This window comes from Chrysoperla carnea, chromosome 2 (assembly GCF_905475395.1).
Source record: "Chrysoperla carnea chromosome 2, inChrCarn1.1, whole genome shotgun sequence".
NCBI classification, from domain to species: domain Eukaryota; kingdom Metazoa; phylum Arthropoda; class Insecta; order Neuroptera; family Chrysopidae; genus Chrysoperla; species Chrysoperla carnea.
This window is the reverse complement of record NC_058338.1, coordinates 12,166,609-12,189,137: the sequence shown is the minus strand read 5'-3', so window position 1 is coordinate 12,189,137 and position 22,529 is coordinate 12,166,609. Positions and strand designations below refer to the sequence as shown.

At 30.2% G+C, this 22,529-nt stretch overlaps 1 protein-coding gene across 7 annotated transcripts in view; it reads right to left on the bottom strand.

Annotated features, from left to right (window-relative positions):
• Positions 1–22,529, bottom strand: part of LOC123292048 (protein scalloped) — a 267,373-nt gene that overhangs the window by 3,689 nt on the left and 241,155 nt on the right. For 6 of the 7 annotated variants that reach the window (XM_044872553.1, XM_044872555.1, XM_044872554.1 and 3 more), the window contains one exon: positions 409–539. In XM_044872553.1, coding sequence (XP_044728488.1) covers positions 409–539 — 131 coding nt within the window. The remainder of the gene's footprint in view (positions 1–408; positions 540–22,529) is intronic. The other variant, XM_044872558.1, reaches the window with a different exon arrangement.

Sequence of the window (22,529 nt, the reverse complement as noted above, 5' to 3'; positions counted from 1 at the left end):
GTCCCTGCTTGTGAGACAGTCTCGTGGAGGCTAGTTTGTATCTCTGAAAAACTTTGCAAATATCTCCGAAAAATTCTCTCCAAACTCATTTTTTAAAAACCCAACACCTGCTTTAATTATTAAAACCTTACACCTCTGACTAGCAAGAGCCCATAACCTTAGATTAAATTTTAATATTTAGCTACCATTAGCAGAGAAGATTTATCAGTTAATTTCATGAACGTCCATACTCAGATAACTATGATATGAAATGGGAGCTGCCATAAAAAAAATTTAAAGCAACTTGTATGCCCCCAAACTTTGGATTTTGAGTTCAATAAAAATTTCGTGATCGATTTTATTGAATTCAAATACAAAAGAAAATGTTATGGGTAATGTTAGAAAAAATAAATTGGATTAAATACTCACTACCTTCAGTTTTGCTTGTATTTCGCGTAATTTTCTTCTTGCCAGTACTTGAATATGTGAACTGACTTGTTTTCGAGTACGTGTTTTGCCTGTACGTAGTTTAATATATCGAGCTATCAACTCATTTCGTCCTGAAACAAACAAAAAATTTATTTTAGATTGACAATATAATTCAATCCTTAAATTAATGCTTATTGACAATTATTTAATGTCGTGTTCGCTGGGCAATTTCAACTGTAAAAATAAAGATTGTCACGCTGTTGTCTTCACTTCCTCTGCCCTCATTGGTGCCACATCCCAATTTTTTATAAAATATAGCCCATGTTATTTGAATTTTAAAACATGTTCTCCTAGTATTAATTTAATAATTTTTGATTTTTTTTATCACAGCTCCGCGATCTTAGCACCTCATGTGCGGAATTTCGATTGACCAATTATACCATCTGAAAGGTCAGAAATTGGTCATAAAAGGTCAGTTGGTCTCATTAATTGGTCAGCATCAGAAATTTTTTTATTAAAGATTAAAGTTTTTCAAGGTCAATTAATAAGTTTGGCACCTCATTCGCAGAAAAAATAAAAAACTCCACCTATGCGCGATCGGGAAGCATTCGCTGATAATTGGTCAGCTAATATAAATAATTGGTCAGTTTAATTTAATATTAAAAAAAATTAAAAAAGTAGTCTCTGTCGTAACGCGCATGCTTTGAGCCGGATGGTTTTATCAGGGCAGTGAGTACTTACGCACAGCTCTTCACTATAAACCAGACAGAGTAGGGGAAATATTTTTTTTATAATTTTTTACTTTTAAAAAAATGAATTTTTCCTTTTATTTAAATTTTTCACTCTTTTTATACCATGTATATATGAAATATACATAGTATATTAAGTTTAGTCCCAAGTTTGTAACGCTTAAAAATAATGATGTTAGTATAAAAATTTTGTCATAGGTGTTCGTAAAATCACCTAATTAGTCCATTTCCGGTTGTCCGTCCGTCCATCCGTCCGTCTGTGGACACGATAACTCAAAAACGAAAAAAGATATCGAGCTGAAATTTTTACAGCGTACTCAGGACGTAAAAAGTGAGGTCAAGTTCGTAAATGAGCATCATAGGTGAATTGGGTCTTGGGTCCGTAGGACCCATCTTGTAAACCGTTAGAGATAGAACAAAAGTTTAAATGTAAAATTTTTTTTCATAAACATCACTGTTTACTCGTGAGGGCGCCAATTAGGCGGAAATTTTATAATAGGTACTATACTTGATTATCAGTTATGTATGTGTCACATGTTTGTATGTGTAATGTGATAAATAAATCAACACTGACTATGCATGGTATTTCAACAATTAACTCAGTCAATTGTTTGATTTCACTTGTATTATATATATTTGTACATATGTCACCTATAAAAAATTTGAATGAATAATAATAATGGTTATTTTATACAGTAAAAAATCAATTTTCGGGATAACGTTTTCAAATTAATATAAATAAATAAATATCGTTATATATTTTAAATTTTGTTTTATTTTATTCTATCCCATTTTTCCTTTCAGAACAAAATTATTAATTAACTAATTAATTTTTTTTTAGTAAAGGTACAAACAAATTCTTATAAAATATAGGTGAGATAAAGAAGTTGGATTGTAAATACGTAATATTCTTTTTGGATTTTCATTTTATTTTTGTGTGGTATTTGGTTTGTAAAAAAAAAGTTGATGCAAAAAAATTTTTTTAAGATGAAATTAATTACATGGAATTATGTGCAAGTAATTCGTAAATAGTTTTTATGTATTTTGATTTCATTTAAATAAAGTTGAAAACTCAAACGCTGTTTTTATTTTATTTATCCCCATCTCTCTGTAGCTATACAATATTATTTCAGTTAAAAATAGGTAAGTATTTCGAACTTCACGATAGGTAAGTATTTCAAACTTCGTTTGCCATTTTTTTTTGTAATAATACTACTCAAAATTTTCTGAAAATGAGTTTTACTTTTTGTTATAATTTAAGAAAGTCGAAAATATGAATATAATTATTTATTAATACGAATAACAGAGCCCTAATGGTATAATGGTTAGCGTATCTGACTTCGAATAAATAGTCCCTTGGTTCGAAACTAGGTGAGGACATATATTAAAAAAAAGTTCATTAAATCTTTTAAGCAAAATCTGATTTTTATTTTCATTTTTTTTCAAATTTCCACCACAGCATGTTTGCCTAGTAAATGATGAAAAAATTAGTTTTTTTTCGTTCAAAAACTTCAATTTTTTTCACATTTCTACTAGGAGAACATCAAGGACGGACGGAATAAGTAGTACCTGATAGCAAGGTAATTGTTGTCACCTCGTAAGTCAGAAAGTTAGTGGTCTGCACACCCGTGTTTGGTGAGTGTGACCTCTAGTGGGCAGACCAATAACTTTCTGCCAAAATAAAATTTTAGACTTTCGGGGTGAAAACACTTACTCACCTTTCTCCTTATCAGGAACTACTAATTCCCACTTATGTTCTCCTAGTACAAATGTTGAAAAAATTGAAAATTTTTTCGAAATTATATTATTTTTTGAATATAAAATTAAACTGACCAATTATTTATATATTAGCTGACCAATTATCAGCGAATGATTCCCGATCGCGCATAGGTGGAGTTTTTTCAATCTTTAATAAAAAATTTTCTGATGCTGACCAATTAATGAGACCAACTGACCTTTTATGACCAATTTCTGACCTTTCAGATGGTATAATTGGTCAATCGAAATTCCGCACATGAGGTGCTAAGATCGCGGAGCTTTTTATCACTTTCCTACGAAATTTGTTAATGTTTTCTAGTTACGAGTACAGAGTAGCACAGGCTATGGTAGCCACGGGAGCGGAATTCTTTACGGGTCGAGCTACTACATATAATTCTGCTTTAGCGTAAAAGAGCCCGTTATATAAGTCCATTAAAAACAAACCATATGAGTCTATGAAAAGCAAAATTCAGATGATTTTTCGATGACATTCGCATCGTGTTTTGCGAACGCGAATGCGAATTTTAAAAAATACGCAAATATTCGCGGATGCGAATATTCGTCCCATCACTAATATCTAATAATAAATTTATATCATAGACTAAAGTGATACCCACTCGCTTCGCTGGGTTTAAAAGTATAAATTGATAAAGATTGCTCTCGCTTATCCCCTTTCTATAACACTCGAAATAATGGTAAGGATTGTTCTACACAGGTAAAATATATGTATGGTTTTCTATTTTTTTAAAAGTATAATAGTCGTAATTATTCATTGAGTATATCCGAAAAGATGGCCGTTAAATTTTATATTGACTATTTTTACAGAAATCTGTAATTTATGGCAATGTAAAATGACTACTTTTACAGAAATCTGTAATATATGATGTCAAATTAAATTAATTTTTTTAAATTTTTTAAATATATCTTTATAAATTATAGTTTATTTGTTATTCTGATATATCAGCTATATTGCTGTACAGTTTCATTAAAAACCAATCGCTAGTTTTAGCGTTAAAGCGTGACAAACAAACAAACAAACAAACATGTTTACGTTCGCATTTATAATATATAGAGATAGAGACTTAATTCTTTCATGATTACTAATTGTTTACTGTTAAATAATTAGCTTTAAAAAAAAGATAGACTTACGTAGGTAAGGTAAGGTTAGTTAAGGTTTAATAATAAAAACAGCTTTCTCGTTTAGTTATTGCATTTCCAGTAATCAATATTCCTTTCATGGACTTATTAAACGTCAACAAGTTGATTATTCATCATTATCAACATCACTTGTTTTTTTTTTCATTTTCTAACTAATTGAAAACATTTATTATTACCTATTTGTTGTTATATAATATTTATTAAAAAAAAAAAATTATATAAAAACTTTCAAAAACATTCATAAAGCTAAAAAGTATTTATTTGAAAAGTTTTATCGTTTATGCCTTATGCATTTAATTTTTTATCAGTGTGATTTTAATTTGCTGTGAAATATTTCAATATTTGGTAATTTGAGTAGGGGAAAGTGAACATAAAAAACCATGTTTTGATTAAGGAATGGGGTTCACCAACGCATTGATCCGCGTGTACAATTTCGGATATAGATTTTTCTGCAATCATTACTTTGATTGCGAATTTAATTTTAATTTTTTGATAATTGTTATAAAAATTCAAAAAGTTACGCAAAAGATTCGTAAAAAATAAATGGATTCATTGTTGGATTAACCCATGTCGGGGCTAGATGGCTTCGTCTTTTTTTGTCTTCGTAAATAATTTGGAGCTCCCATTTGTTCGCCACTTGTCATAAAAATTGCCTTTTTATACCATATTTAGGTATGAAATATCAAGGTATTCTAAGTTTAGTCCCATGTTAGTAACGCTTAAAAATATTGATGCTATTAACAAAATTTTGGTATAGGTATTCATAAAATCACTTAATTAGCCCATTTTCGGTTGTCTCTCTGTCTGCCTGACAACACGATAAATTAAAAACGAAAAAAGATATCAAGTTGAAATTTTCATTGCGTTCTCGGGCCGCAAAAAGTGAAGTCGAGTTCGTAAATGAGCAACACAGGTCATTTGGATCCGTAGGATCCATCTTGTAAACTGTTAGAGATAGATCAAAAATTTAACTGGAAGAAATGTGCCTTATAAAAAAATTAGCAACTTTTGTTTGAAACATTTTTTCGAAAACATCACTATTTACCCGTGAGGGCGCAAATTAGGTTCGAACATTGTATCATATGTATTATATGGGAATATCAGTTGTGTGTGTGTGTCTATACATGGTTTTTCAACAATTAACTCAATCAATTGTTTAGTTTCACTTGCCTTTTTTTTAATTTTCGTCAAATAATTTGGCCCCCTTGCAGTACAAATCAGGTAGTTGCCCAATCTACCTAATTCGGGTTCGGATAATAATAACGTAGTATTATTTATATCTGTAGATACGAATATCCGACACATCACTTATACCCTACAGGCCTATACAACACATTTTCATCTGTTTACCCACTTTCAGTAAAGTAAGAATCTTTTTATAAAGCAATAAGAATGAATATTGGTTTTTCATAGGTTTTCTTACCAATAAAAAACGTATCTTTTATTACGCAGAATTAAAATTTATACGATATTTTATTAAATATTAAATTGAAACAATTGTACTTTAAAATTTATTAGCAAATACTATATATATACTAAACATTTTCATTTGAAAAACAATATATTTACATTACAATAGCATATTCGTATATGAAGGAACATGCTACATGCTACATGGCTACAAGCTACTACGTATGTACGCTATGATTCTTCTAGATACATGAAATAGATACAACTATAAATCTTTGTACCACTTTTGAGAATACATCGTATACTATATTATAGTCTAGTATGTACTGTATACTGTGTACTACCCTCTTGACTCTTCATCTAAATTTATTCTTCTATTCTGTATATCAGATACTATACGGGTGATTTTTATACCCTGTATATATGTAACTAGCTGTGAACTACCCGCTTTGCTGGGCAACATCCCCACTTGCACCCCTCCCTCCACATTTCCTTGCGTGGGATAACAGTTTTGTAATGTACACGTCATTCTCTTTTATTTGATACCCTACTTAGGTATATTTGTAAATATTCGATAATTCCTTCCCACTTTCTCGCTACACCTTTCTACCCTCCGAAGGTTAAAAGTAGATAAAAACAATAGATCTTTGAAGCTGGTTGTATATCGTGTCAATATTTGAGCTTAATCGATGCACAACTTTTTTAGTTTTTGAAGCATATCCCTTTCAACCCCTATTTCAACCCCTTACTCTACTATAATATGGATGTATTATACATAAAAACCTTCCTCTTGAATCACTCTATCTATTAAAGAAAACCGCATCAAAATCCGTTGCGTAGTTTCAAAGATTTAAGCGTACATAGGGACATAGGGACAGAAAAAGCGACTTTGTTTTATAATATGTAGTGATAAATATCAAGGTATGCTAATTTTGGTCCTAAATTTGTAAGGCTTAGAAATATTGATGAGACGAATAAAATTTTGGAATAAATGTTCATAAAATCACTTTAATAGTCCATTTCGTTTTTCTGTCTCAGGATTGAAAAAGTTTAAGTTCGTAAATGAGGAACACAGATCAATTGGGTCTTGAAAACCGTTAGAGATATAAAAAAACATTTTTTTGTAAACATCATTGTTTTTCCGCTAGGGAGCAAATTATGGAAAAACTTTGGGGTCCATTTTCTCAAAAACTATAAAAGATAGAGAGATGATAATTTGTAGATAGCTTCAACTAGTGAGCCTTAGAATGACCTTGATAAAAGGCACTGATATTCAACATTGTCTATGCAGTATGTTTCAACAATTACCTCAGTCAATTATTTATTTTGACTTGTTTTAAGACTAGACAGGGGTCTACGTTAGCTAAGCGATTTCCCTCGCAGTTTACGGGCATCTTCTGGGTTAAACAGGTGTCACAAGAGGGCATCTTCTGGGTTAAACAGGGGTCAATTTCATTTTTTTTTTAATGGAACTACATACTTTTTGAAGCAAACTCTGATTTTTTGCAGCAAAAAAGCAATTTTTGCAAAAAACAAATTTTCCCCTAGGTTTCAATTTTTGTTTCAATTTCGGGTATTTTCACTTTAAAAAGTTTCCACCAAACAAATTTTCCAATACGTTTTTGGATAAATTATCAGGAAATTTAAAAAAAATCATCTGTATTTATTACAGTTAAGATAGTAGTAGATAAAAGAGGTACCTATCTACAACCTAACCTAGTGAGTAGTGTGTAAAGCTGCTGAGTAAGTAGATACTTATTGTGTGCTATTTCTTCTTAAGAGTTAAGTAACATGAATCTAAATAATTCAAAAGAAGACAAAAGTAGAAATCTTCTTACTACTTCAAGAAGTGTATTTCATATCTTTATTATTATTTGCACTTATCTAGAGATCTTATAGTGGTTTACCTACAACTAAAATTATACAATGTGTAACAAAAAAATGTGATTCATTTTATAAATCAGCTAGAATACAGATATTCAATTTAATGAACTTCTCTTAGAATCTTGACACAGCGGATAACATAATGGATGTATTATTCCAGCCAAGATATGTTTTAAGGTGTTTGTTTCCATACAGTATTGTAAAAAAGTTTTGGTTTATTGCACGGTACATACATATAAACCAAATACATGCTTTGTAGTCAAATAATGTGTTATTTTAAGCTTTACAATACCACGCAACTATAAAAATATATTGTGTGCAAGTACTGCTTATATATTTGACAATATAGTTATCTCTCTTCAATCATCAATACTCTAACTATAGTCGTCGTTTTTATATCATCGACAACCTTATATTTTTATGGTATTATTATAAACTACAAGGTTGTCTAAATATTTTAGATAGTTTTTTTATCGCACTCTCTAGATTTTTTGATATAGAGATATCCAATTGAAAAGGACCTATTTGATTCATCAGCCAAATTTGAACGATAAAATAATAATAAAAAAGCCCGATGACCTAAGAATTTTTTGTGATTTTTGGAAACTTTGTTAAAATGTATTTATAAAGTTTTATAATATAATTATTCAGTTTGGAATCAAAGATGCGCCTCGACATTCTTAACGCATCCTGTATTTGATAATGTTTATGAATTGAAGTAATGTTGAGCTCTTGAAAGATTGCATACAGAACACAAATAGAAAATAAACATGTGTGCCGCTTTATTTTTACTATATCTAACTATCTCTTGGGTTCAACTACGTGAAAATGTAGCGTTTGGAGTTTTTATTATTTATATACCAAAAGTAAATGTTTATAAAACTTATAAAAGGTGCAATACCATGTTATATACAAAATTGCAAGTTGGTTTTTTTTTATTTAAAAAAAAATTGTACACAACGATAAAATAAATAAATCTAAATCCATTTTCGTTTTGCTCTTTGGTAGAGAAAGAATATGTATTTACGTATATGTTGTACACAGTAAATTGTTAATAAATGCCTTATACTGTCATTCCATTTTAAATGTGCAATGTTAAATTGAAGATACAATTGATTTTTCACGATAATTAATGTTTTGACACATTTAACTAAAAAAGAGGTTTAGATACTAATCGCAAATTCACGTAAAATTTTATGTGAACGATAAATGAATTATTCATTATATATCTAAAATCATTTTCTGTTTATATTGTAACCACAAATATCAATCAGAGCGTATTTGAGTATACACAGATTATAATTACTACCAAAACACTACTGTGTCAGTATATGTATATTATTAGAAAAAAAACGCACTATATCTGCCAGCACGAAAACTCAAAAATGCAAAGAGATATCAAGCTTAAATTCTTATAGCGCACTTAGGACATAAAAAGTGAGTTGGTTAATTGGGCCTTGGGTCCGTAGGACTCATCTTGTAAACGATTAGATATAAGTTCCTTGTAATTTTCTTCTGTTTTTGATATAATTCTGTGGCTTACATTTTTCTGCCGCTGCAAATATATTTATCAAAATAGCATCTGCAAAAATTTGCTGTGTTGTCAATTCATTGATTACAAATGGAATAGAGGTAGGATATCAACAAAATGAATATTGTAAAAACCCAAAAGTTTTAAGGTTAAGTTGAATCATTATCACATTGTTAAAGAATGCTCTCTAAAGTGAAAAGGCATTGTTGTTGTTCTATGTATCACACAAACAAAATGATGACGTTACATGATCATTTTCCATTTCCAAGTTAACACACACCAAAGCTGTTTTACCTCTATATGATTATATTTTCCGTCAAATATACGTTAAATTGTCTTACTGGGCTGCTAGCGTGTGTGAAACAAAGACAGATAAACATAAATTTAATGACAAATACAACAACACAGCAGTAGAATGACTTTTACTTCCGTATATTACTAAAAGAAGAGAATATGTTGATATAAAGTGAACTGTGTTGAAAAGGGGATGATAGAAGCAGGCTAGCGTACAACATTTCACAAAAGGGTAGTAAGTATTATATGGCGATATAAATATACACATATGTGTATGTGTGTATGTGTATGTATAGAAATGAGTAAATCTACCACCCTTTCTGCATGTGGGGTGTGATGGGTGGAAGTAGACCAAGTATAAGCACCGTCGTTGACGACGATTGTGTGCTATACTGCCTGTTCATTCAGCGTTCACTAATTGCACATTCTTGGCATAGTTTCGAGCCGCTACTATTATACGTATACGCTGTCGTCTCTCCTTCATGCATTCCCCGTTGTGTCCTCAAGCAGCCAGAATATATAGAGTGTGTTATTTGTACAGTATGTGTTAATTGATCTTTAATGTTGAGATTTTTATTTTACAATGCGATAAATTTGGTATTCTTCCAGAAAAAAATGGGAGGATTTTATGTTAAAAGTGGAAGAAGAAAATGTATCTGTACCATTCACAGCAGTGTTCCTCAAAGTGGGCCATACGGCTAATTTGTATAGCATAAATGTAATAGGCCAAGATTTTTATAACACGCTTTGAGGGCGCTAAAAATAACTGGTTCTCGGAATGGTTGAAAGGCGAAATAAGTTTGAGAACCTGTAATTTGGAGTAAGAAAAATATTTTACTTGACAAAAACGTAAGATTTAATAATAACAAGTGAAAACAAAAAATTGACTTTAATTGTTGAAATACCATGCATAGTCAGTGTTGATTTCTTTATCACATTACACATACAAACATGTGACACATACATAACTGATAATCAAGTATAGTACATATTATAAAATTTTCGCCTAATTGGCGCCCTCAAGGGTGAACAGTGATGTTTACGAAAAAATGTTTCAAACAAAAGTTGTTTAATTTTTGATAAGGAACATTTTTTACATTTAAACTTTTGTTCTATCTCTAACGGTTTACAAGATGGGTCCTACGGACCCAAGACCCAATTGACCTATGATGCTCATTTACGAACTTGACCTCACTTTTTACGTCCTGAGTATGCTGTAAAAATTTCAGCTCGATATCTTTTTTCGTTTTTGAGTTATCGTGTCCACGGACGGACGGACGGATAACCGGAAATTGACTAATTAGGTGATTTTATGAACACCTATGACAAAATTTTTTTCCTAGCATCATTATTTTTAAGCGTTACAAACTTGGGACTAAACTTGAAAATTCTTACGGTAATATTTCCATTGAAGTGATGTCGTGCATGCGGTTACTTATTTCTCTGCTAAGGTAATCCGTTCCATTCTCACAAAAATGATGCTAATCGTGATTTTTTCTTCTAATTGCAAGTGAGAGGAGAACATACGACTCCAGTTTTGGTCCTGCCTTCTAGTTTTTGACATCTAATCACTACGTATCTAGGATATCGACGTGCCATCAATTGCACTTTAAAACATCCTGTACTAACAACATATTTATACCTATATAATATAATACTACTAATATCATGTGCTATTGCCGTTATTTCATCGCCACGTTGGTTGGCTTGGCTTGGCTTGGCGGCACTGTGCTATGTTATTCAACAACATCAACTCCACCATATTATATACGTGTTTGTGTCTATGTATTATACTTGCTTCTACCCCTTTTCCAACAAATACATACAACTGACTATAATACTATATGAATTGTGATATAGGGATAGATGATGTTGTGAAATTGTGTAAGGGATTATTTAATAATATAATGTTGGTATGAGGTTTAGGAAACTTCTCCAATGTGCTTTATTACTACTAAACTATACTATACTATACTATACTATACATACACTATGAATACACCAACCATATACAGAATTTTGTACCTATTTTAGTACTTCTGTTCTGGCTGGCTATACTATACAGTATACACTATATAGATATTACTTGATGTTAAGTTGACTATATCAAGCGTTATCTACACTGATAGCTTCAAAAAATATAGGACAATATACTCTACTAGCTTTTTCCAACGGCTTCGGTCGTGATATTTGATTCATTTCATTGGATTCCATAAATGATTCATTTAGTGAATCATTGATTCATTTAGTGAATCATTGATTCATCAGAGAACCTAGCATCACTTATCGCGGCTATACTACTCGCAATATAGATAATCCCAACTTTGAAGACCCACTTGTTATACTTCAACCGGCTTGCACCTTAAATATTACTTCCTCCCCATAGAAGAGAGCAAATTTTATCTCAAATCATGAGCATATGTATATCAATTTTTACATTTCTAACTTCAAAAATGACCAAAGTTTCATATAAAGTTTCACATTCTATTTTATCCTCTTGAATAATGAATTTTTTTGAAAATAGTCATACAAATAACTTGTTTTGATCCATGACCAATTTTCATACAAACTTTCAACCCTCTTTTTAAGAATTTACAAAAATCCCGTCTTAGTGCATACTCATTCATTTATGGAACGTTTGTACATTTCATGCTTCTAGACTCAGTTGTTTCAGCTTTTGTAAATCTTATTTGAAAAGTATTTGACGGTAAGTAGATAAAATCCCAAAAAACATAAGTTATATGGTGCCGAGTGGTGGTATATATAAATGAGTGCGGGAATCGATTGAGTAATGAATTCTAAGCAAATCTAAAGCAAAAAGTGTGTAATTTAAGTATATTTCGAAAAGTCAACACTTTCCGAGTTATTGACGATTGAAATCCAGAATATTTAACGTCAAATAATTGCAAAATTTGACGGTTTTTGAAAAAGTTTATCATACACTTTTTAATGTAGGTATTATAAAAAATCTTGAGAATGAAAAAACTTTCAAATCATACGCAGAAAAATTAATTAATTTTTTTTATTTGTTTAGTGGAGTAAATGAAATACCCAACTAAAAACAAAAATTAAAATTTCCTGCGCTTTGATCATTCATATATAGGTAAGCGCTGGGAAGCCTGGCACATGCGATTGGCATGTCATAGATGCATTTCTCAATAGTTTTAGATAAGAGTAAATTTTAATTTTTGTGTCAATTTGAATTTGAATCTCATTTTGAGTGTTGGTAAGTGTATGATATGATGTTTGTTGGGTCTAATAATGATCATTTATGAATGAATGACTTTGTGTGACTATTATGTTACACAACTTACATATATTACTGTTTAAGCTCATCCTCAACTTCAATCTTCAATCTGCTATGTAATGTTTTCGACTAGTGTGTAGATATCATCGTAAACGTTACGTAACGTTAACGTATATCTAACGTGTCCGTACTCGTATATCTTTCAAGTACTGTATATTATGTGCTTCGATTGACAAAAACTTGTTTGTCCGTTAATAATTGATATTAGGTATCTATATACAAGTGAAATTTACAAAATTTAAAAAACCCCCGACAAATGTGATTTATTCCTTGTGAACCGATTTTTGGAAACTTAGCTATAAAATGTTCTCAATCAAGGCGGTTCAGGGGCTATGATACCACTGAGAAACACACAGATGCACAGATAAACACTTTAAACTTATAACACTCCTTCTTAAATCAATATCAAAGTGATGGTCAAGGACATCAGATGAGATGAAAAAGATACTTAGAGAGCTATCATTTTTTGGGACAAATTTTTGGAAATATTTTAATTGTAACTAAAATAGTTGAGTTGAGTTTGTTCTTTTGAATTATTGTTTTGAATTACCTAATTATTTTACCATTTAATTTTCAAAATGAATTGACCCAGGTTTATTTGACCATTCATTTCCATAGTAATTATTTATATGTTAAAATTATACGTTCAAAATGAATCGATTTTGAAGATCATCGTTAATTTTTTAGTTTTTTCGGGTACTTAACTCTAAGCTTGCACTTACATAGCTAAGAACACTCTCCGTTAAATTACCTTTCAAATAAAAACTAAAAAATTAAAATAGGTTTATCCATTTAGGCGCTACAATGCCACAGACAGACACACACATAGCGTTCGAACGAGATTTTAGTTCATTCTTCAATAAAGAACAATATTAATTATGTAATGCCTACGTCTGCTCTGCTTAAAATTTCGCATTCTGCATTAATAACTACCTCTATTTAGAGTATTCAAAAATCCATTTTTTGCTCATAAAATTTTCTCCGATTCTGAGTAATTTAAAATACCTATCCAAAAAAAACATAAAAAGGCTTATTTAATCAAAAAAATATTTTTCACCTAAATTTAATGATTAAAAACAAAATTATAGGTCAGATAACCCCAAAAAAAGTAAAACGTTTATTATAAAAATTAAAATCCAGATGAATGATTTTCTGTTGTTTTACGATATTTGTCCACATTCACATATAAACTAGAGAGAGAGACAGACAGAGTTAGAGTTATTAGAAATGATAAAGTGAACAATATAAATATAATCGGTACATACATTATTAATTTCAATGGTAGGTATGTAGTATTATTTATTATTCATGTACCCAGAAATAATGAAAATTAATTTTTCGTAAATTTGTCATACCTATTGCTACAGTGCAAATGTAAGTGTAACATAACACAATGTGAAAATAATTATTACATTTCATGCATAAATAAATTTTTACATTAATTTCACGCGTAATATAAAAATGAATTTATCATATCAATGTAACATTGTACGTTGTATACCATGTGTGTTTGTATCATCTAGGCATATACATATCTGTAGTATGACAGAATACATCCGTTTAGTAATGCATCTAAGCGAGAGGTATTATATGTATGTGTTGTAAGACTACAGATACGATACGACAGATCTTCTGTTGTATGCATGCAGAGAGTTGGAGTTTTGATGAACTTACTAGTTATCTGTAACTAAAAAACTCCCACTCTCCAAGCGTCTTCCAGCTTATTTTTCAATACATGTATATAATACCTCTCGCTTAGATGCATTACTAAACGGATGTATTCTGTCATACTACAGATATGTATATGCCTAGATGGTACAAACACACATGGTATACATTGTACACTGTACACTATACATAGTCCCTATTTACGTAGTGTTACACTGTTAGAGGGACACATTAGAACATTTTCCTGGATATGATCCAGAAAACTAAATAAAATAATGAAAAACATTTATTATATGTACTTTCTTTTAATACTTTCTTGAAATTTTACAATAATTCAATTGCTATTAATTAAAGTAGTGTAGTGCCGAGATGGGAAATCGTTTAGACAAATCGGCAATCATTTTTGAATTGTTTGCACAGGTGTGTTAGTCTATAGTTGTTTTGTCTGAAAATCATTGGTTAATTTCATTTGACTTTAAATTTGCAGTGAAAAGTGATTTTGACTGACGCTTCTGGTCAAAACTAGTGTTAATCGTTAGGGGAACCATCATGACTAACTCGATATTTAATAACTCTGGCCAAAACAACTCGCTCAAAACAATTCGGGATAAAAACAACTCGCTTTAACCCTGCGACTGTTCATTCTCTGATTCACGGGTTGGTCATGCCTTCAATGGGGTTGAGTTAGCAAGGGGTTGCGGGTTTTTTCGTTTTTCATTTAACACTGTGATTGCGTTTATTAAAGTAAGAGTACAAGTACTTAAAAAATTGACAGTAACGAAAAAAGACAATAACATTAATCTTTAATGATTATTAACTTTAAATGTAGTTAAAATAATTGAAGTAAAATTAAGGAAAAATTAGTTAGTCAAAACTACTTTTGGGCAATACCTTCACCTTCATTGGGCAATAGTACTTTCGACTGAAATAACAGTCAAAAGTATTATTGTCGAAAGTCAAAAACTAACTGATTTTGTCAGTAAAACGTACTTTTGATTGATTAAGAATTCTGACTGTAACATATACAGTGTGTCCCCGAATAGAGGTAACTATACTTGTAAATTTTCTTATTTTACATTTTAAGAAAAAAAGTCATTCTTTATAAGAAGTTTTGCAAAGTATGTAGGAATATTTAAAACTTCTAAATAATGTATAGGATAGCCAAAAAATTTGGTATCATTATTTTTTTTTGGGGTAAACTACCCTTGAAACGTCCACGGCACTGAGATTTAATAAATATTCTCGGATATAGAAAATTTGAAGATATAAATAAATATTTGAAAAGCATTATTCAAGCACTAACAAAAATTTACAAGAAACAAGTTTCCATCAGATAAAATTTTCATATTTTCAAAGAATGAATGTAATTTTTTTCCTTTATAGAAAAAAACATAAATAAATTTTTTAATTTGAATATTATATTGTTTAATTTGAAAAATTTTTGTAAAATGAAAATTTCTACGATCGCTACGTGAATAAAATTGTTTTAATAGCTCATTTCTACCTATAAATATATACGAAATAATAACAATTGGAACAAAACACAACAGAACATCATATTTTATAAATTGAAATGAAAATATCTGAAATATTATTCTGATATTTGAGCTACCAGTACTAGCACAAAATATGTGTAGCTCTTGTGTAGTGTATGTAAACGCGAGTTATATTAAATGAAATTATTTAATAATAATAATAACAAAACAATAATATTTTTACCATGATCGTTCATAATATCTATATTTGTTAAATTCCATTTCAAATTCATAGAACTCCACAGTTTACCTTCTATAGGTGGATACTAACAACATACCTCATCTCCTGGTTCCTCTAGCTTTGTACCTGATTCTGATTCTGATTCTGATGATCTGTACCAAGCCAAGCTCTCTCTGTTGGTCTACTCGTTTTGAAATCATACCAACAGAGAGATTATTATACCATATGAAATATGAAATATATCAAAGTATATTAAGTTTAGTCCCAAGTTTGTAACGCTTAAAAATATTGATGCTACGAAAAAAGTTTTGGTATAAGTGTTCATCTAATTAGTCCATTTTCGGTTGTCCGTTTTTTACAGCGCACTCAGGACGTAAAAAGTAAGGTCGAGTTCGTAAATGAGCAACATAAGTCAATTGGGTATTGTAAACCGTTAGAAATAGAACAAAAGTTTAAATGTAAAAAATGTTCCTTGTTAAAAAATAAACAACTTTTGTTTGAATAATTTTTTTGTAAAAAGCATTGTTTGCTCACGAGGGCACACATTAGATGCAAATTTTATAGTATGTATTAATATGAGATTATCAGTTATGTATGTGGGACAGAGGTATATGTGTAATGTGATAGAGTAATCAACACTGTCTACACATGGTATTTCAATAATTAACTCAGTCAATTGTTTGTTTTCACTTGTTATTATTAATATTTGTTAAAAATGTTTACATAGGTATATCTACCTACCTATATATAATATATTATATCTATATAAAGAAAATATTTAGATTATTTTATATTTGGATGTATATCTAATAATTTTGATGAAAATTATTCAAATTGTATCTCCATTTCGTTAAATACATCTATCTACACAATATACAATACACACTATATGCACATATTTTATTATACAATTCCCAGTTATAATCAACCATTAATACACCGTAAGAAAGGACCCCGGACACAATAAATTGCTAATCAAAAGTTCTTATGAACTCAACTTTCAAAAACCCTTCCCTTCCGAGCAATGGCGTGCATTACATATAGACAGAAAGACACTGCCTACTCGACATAATTCAAACAAATATGTATAATCTTAATCTGATATCTAATATTATTTATCTACGAATACTATCAATAAACACAACATCTTAACGGGTATCATTTATAATTCTATACGGCATACATTGAATTTTAAGTGACTTCGCATTCGCTGCTGGCGGCCTACAGACAAATACACGAACTATTCTAGAAAGAATAGTTCAAAGTTCAAAGACACGAACTATCAATAAAATTCCATACATAAGAACGTATAGTAAGGCAGGCTTAAGACAGTGCCTTTTACAACACGACAAACTACGACATTTACCGAAGTAGCTTCATTTCTTATTCATTAAAATACACCCACACTACAAGTATTTGATTGATCAGTTGTGAGTTGATCTCCATAATTGATAACGACTAGTGATCTACGCACAGAAAGCACTATTATTTTCGTCTTGATGCTTTTATACTGAGTCGAGTCGCATAATGATTGTTTTTGCTTGTTTTTGGTTAAATTATCAGGTGTTTAGGATTTTAACGTTGGTAATAGAGAAAAATGCATAATATTCACTGCCAAACTTGTTCAGATGGTGTGTGTATAAAAAAAATAATGCGTATCTTTCGATGACAAAAAACAAGTGATCATGAAAGGTCGTTGTACACCGCATTTGCAATTAAGACAAACTAAAGATAAAGCCAATCGTAAATGCAACACAAAACGATCGGATTCATATTATTGGCTGACAGGTTGCTAAATGAATGAAGGTATTTCAATAATTCTAGAATTATTATTATTTAGTAAAAAGATCAATATATAATTAATATTTTATTGTGTGGATGATGAACAAATAAACAGTAGGTGGCAGTAATTGAATGGAGCTGCAGCTTTTCAACTAAATAAAACTACCATTTACAAATATTTGAATAAACTAAACCACACTAAAATATCAATTATTCAGTATTGTGATTTAATGCCAGAAGCAATGTTGGCTATTTATTTAAACAAATAATATTGGCAATATCATATGATTATGCCTATTAATTTATATTAATATATAAAAATTTTGTGTTACGGTGTTTGTGTTTAAACTTCACCGAAATGGCTTGGCCAATTTGAATGAAATTTTTTTGTATACATTCAGTAGGAATGAGAATAAAATAATAAAATTCACCCTCTAACCACCTGTCTAAGGTGGTGAAAAAGGGAATGCTAGTTTGTATATGGAAGCCACATGTAAATAATTTTATGGATAAATATGGATCAATGTTAAAATTTCATTGTTACCAAGGTTTTTTTTAGCTTCATGTGGTTTATAAAACAGAATGATATTGTTCTTCTAACAAGCAGTATGTTAGGAATGTTTCTTTATAAATCGATTATATCGGTTATAGTAAATATACTAAATTCACAATTCAGTTAATAGTGACGAAAGTGACTGGGGTCGCTGAATACGAATATCGCGTCAGAATTGGTCACCTATGTACCTGGTGCCGAAGGAGTGCCCTAGTGTCCAAGGTAAAGGAGTTTTCGCATAATTCGTTATATAATCGATCCAAACTCGATACTCGGGGGTTACTTGGGGTCGCAGAGGTCGAGAGAATTTATCTCTAAGGTATCTCGGGTACCTTATAAAACAATTAAGGTCACCAAATTTTCTGACGCTCTAAAAAATCGAATGCCGAAAATCGCATTCAAATCTGACTGTTCAAATTTTTCGAACTTGATAGCATTGTTTCTGCGACTAGTAGCAAATATTCTTTAGTACCTATCAGAAATTTATATTTGATACTATTTGTATTGAGTTGGTATGTATCTATAGTGAGTCTCGTCTACTATCTACCATAAGTGACGTGAATATTCGACGTAAGAGTAATAAAATCAGCAACAGTATATAAATAAGTGTATGTGTTTTAACAAATTTACACTTTATCCTTAGAATATAATGTTTATGTATACTAAAACTTGTCTAATATTCTATTTAAGATTTTATTTTATTATTTTATTCTAAGGTCTAGGTTGTCGATGTTGTTTTTATTCAAGATATAAAAATTATTCTAGCTACAATTTTATTATCTTCAGAAAGGTACGTCATGAATGCCAGGCATGGGCAAACGTGACTTACAGAAGACTCCTAACTTAACATACGAGTAAGACAGTGACTAACTAAAATACGAGTAAGACAGAGAGACAACATATTTTTTCTACCTATCTCATTACTATGAGAGAAACTGGGATAGGCAGAAGAGCTGTATACTCATCTCGCTTCTTCCTCTATGAGCAATGCGGACTTGGATAAAGAGACTCACAATAAAGTTTATGTGGTATTATTTTTAAAGCACATTAAAAAAAATTGGAGAATACCTTATTTTAATGTTTCAATGGCTAATCTTTATAGTAACATTCTGTATAAATAATATTAGATATTCCATGTTGATAATATTATTTATTAATAATACTTGAAAAAGGTGGTTGGTGGAAAATTGTTGGAAAAGTGTCTCTATCACATGCATACAAGTATACAGAATGTTTAATATACATTCAATTTTTTCTTTTTCAAACTGAATTTAGCAATATTTTCACATATCAAAACACAAGTTAACAATTGCAAATAAAAATTAACAGAGTAGAATGTTTAAATAGTACAAGAGACTCTCTAGTACAAGAGACGGTATAAGGCAAAACTTCACCCATGTTATAACCAGATGAGAACCAGACTTACATGAACCCAAGTTTGATTGTATTTTCAAAAAATTGATCAATAAGTTTATTTCAAACTGTGTGTAAATTGATAACAACAATCTTCATGAAGTTGACACAGCCGCACATCATCTGTACATGACAGGTATGTGCTCGTAGTAACCAAATCCTATATTTAAAGCAAACGTAAAGAAATGTTCTTTTAATTTGTCGATTCGCTTTATTTACACGAGTATATATTCCAACTATCAATCTCTTTCATAGAAGTAATGATTTAGTTTATTTAACTTCTGTGATTTTGTATCAATGAATTCATATCTGAAATTCAATCCCATTCTATTTTAAATTCAAATATTTAGCTGTACTTATTCCAATCACCAGGAAAGTATTTTCACTGTATTTCAATATAAAACGGCAAACTTTGGGATGAGGTTGTGATTTAAAAAAAATTCTTTAAGTGAATTCATATATTGTTTTTTCTCGTAATCAGTACAGAGAATCGAATTGAAATTTTAACAGAAGCCGCTTAAGTTTAAGCAAGTTAACAGATAACTATTTTTCGGTTGTATGCACATTTACACACTGTATAATTTGCACTTGAAATATAAATATAAATATGATACGTAGAAGTAAGTGTATAAACATAATTGAAGTGAACTCAGATTCGTAGACTGTAGCTGAAGCTGGTGATGGGGGCGTACGTAGGTGAATGAGTTCATTTTATATAGATAGATACGTATGTTATAAATGTAGTCATACTCCACCTATGATGTATCATCTATAACTATATCTATAACTTTAATATAACATTATTATTGAAATTACTTACTAAATTCCAGATATCTTTTCACTAAATTGTGAATACTGAACTGAATACCATTTAATAACAAAATATATATAGGGTAAGATGTAGTACCTAGGGGTACAATGTACTAATCATTCTGTAGTTTATATTCAGATATTGCTATTTACTGGACAGCAATTTTCATGTTTTTATGATTTACTAGCCATATGAAATCAATTTTATCTATTGCTACCGCTGCTCTCTGTAGAGTAAAATTTTGTATGGATTAATTAGTCGTTTCTATTCCTAGAATAACTAATAAAGTATAAATGCAATATACTCTATCTACACAGTATTCCTATTTGATATTTATACCATGTATATATGAAATATAAATAGTATATTAAGTTTAGTCCCAAGTTTGTAACGCTTAAAAATAATGATGCTAGGAAAAAAAATTTGTCATAGGTGTTCACTAAATCACCTAATTAGTCCATTTCCGGTTGTCCGTCCGTCCGTCCGTCTGTGGACACGATAACTCAAAAACGAAAAAAGATATCGAGCTGAAACAGCGTACTCAGGACGTAAAAAGTGAGGTCAAGTTCGTAAATGAGCATCATAGGTCAATTGAGTCTTGTAAACCGTTAGAGATAGAACAAAAGTTTAAATGTAAAAAATTCTCTTTATCAAAAAATAAACAACTTTTGTGTGAAACATTTTTTTTGTAAACATCACTGTTTACCCGTGAGGGCGCCAATTAGGTGGAAATTGTATAATATGTACTATACTTGATTATTAGTTATGTATGTGTCACATGTTTGTATGTGTAATGTGATAAAGAAATCAACACTGACTATGCATGGTATTTCAACAATTAACTCAGTCAATTGTTTGTTTTCACTTGTCTATATTAAAATTAGTTAAACATCCGTCTATCATGAATTGTAGCTTGTCATATGTATACAAGTGTAGTTCACAAGTTAGTACATGCATCCTAGATTTTTAAATCGCATTTTTGTAGGGGAATCTCGATTTTTTGGTTACGGATATTGTGGTTAAAGAAAAGCTTAAATTTGAAAAGGCGGGATGCTATCCCTTTTGCGAAGGCCGCCATCTTGGTTTAATTATTATGAGATTGTTACAAACTAAATAACTCAGATTTTTTCCAAAAAAAATGTTTAAATTACGCATAGAATGACACCATGGTCGCAACTTTCTGAGAAGACGCACTGGGGTTACTAAAAAGTGCATTTGTGAACTAGACTATATAGAATTGCATCGTGTTTCTGATCACGCTAATACTATACCTACCTAGTACCTACATAGGTAGTGTACTACGTAATATAATATGCTCTTTTTTATTGCAACTTTTACACTCGGTGTAAGTAAAAAAGGATAATATTATAATACACTATATAGCACTATCCTTTTTTACTTGCACTAAATATAAATAGTGTATAGGAAATAAACAAACTTAATATAATAAAAAGTAGTATTCATAGAAGTTTTATTCACAGGATAATAAAAAAATATTTTTATGGAGAATTGAAGAATATGTAACGTTTTTCAATTTACAATTTGAGAGGTAATATTTTTGTGTCTTATTGAAATTTATTCCAAGAAATTTCGACTATGTTGTATTTTGTAACAAAGTATCTGCATTATTGATGAAAAAGGTTTTACTTTGAAATGTGAAAAATATACATTTTATTTATAGCCTTTTATAAAAATTTTTTTTATATTCCACTGAAAGCCAATCAATTGTAATATTACTTTCCGGAAGACACCGGATAATTTATATTTGATAGAATTATGATTTATTTAAGAGTTCTAGGAATTCGATATTTGTATGATTCTGAATTATTTTCATACATAAAGAACTCGAAAAATGACTATCGAGATGTAACACACAACTATTTGATCACAACTATATATGATTATCGTCAATTTTTGTTGATGGCAAAATTTTAGCCTAAAAAATAAAAATTTTCGTATAATGAATTTATATTGTCTGTCAGAAGAAAATGAAAAGCAAATGGGCGTGGGATTATTTTTATTGTTTAGTGTTTCCCGATTATACTTTCAAGGGATTGAGGTTTGAGTTTTTCTCTGTGTATTTATTT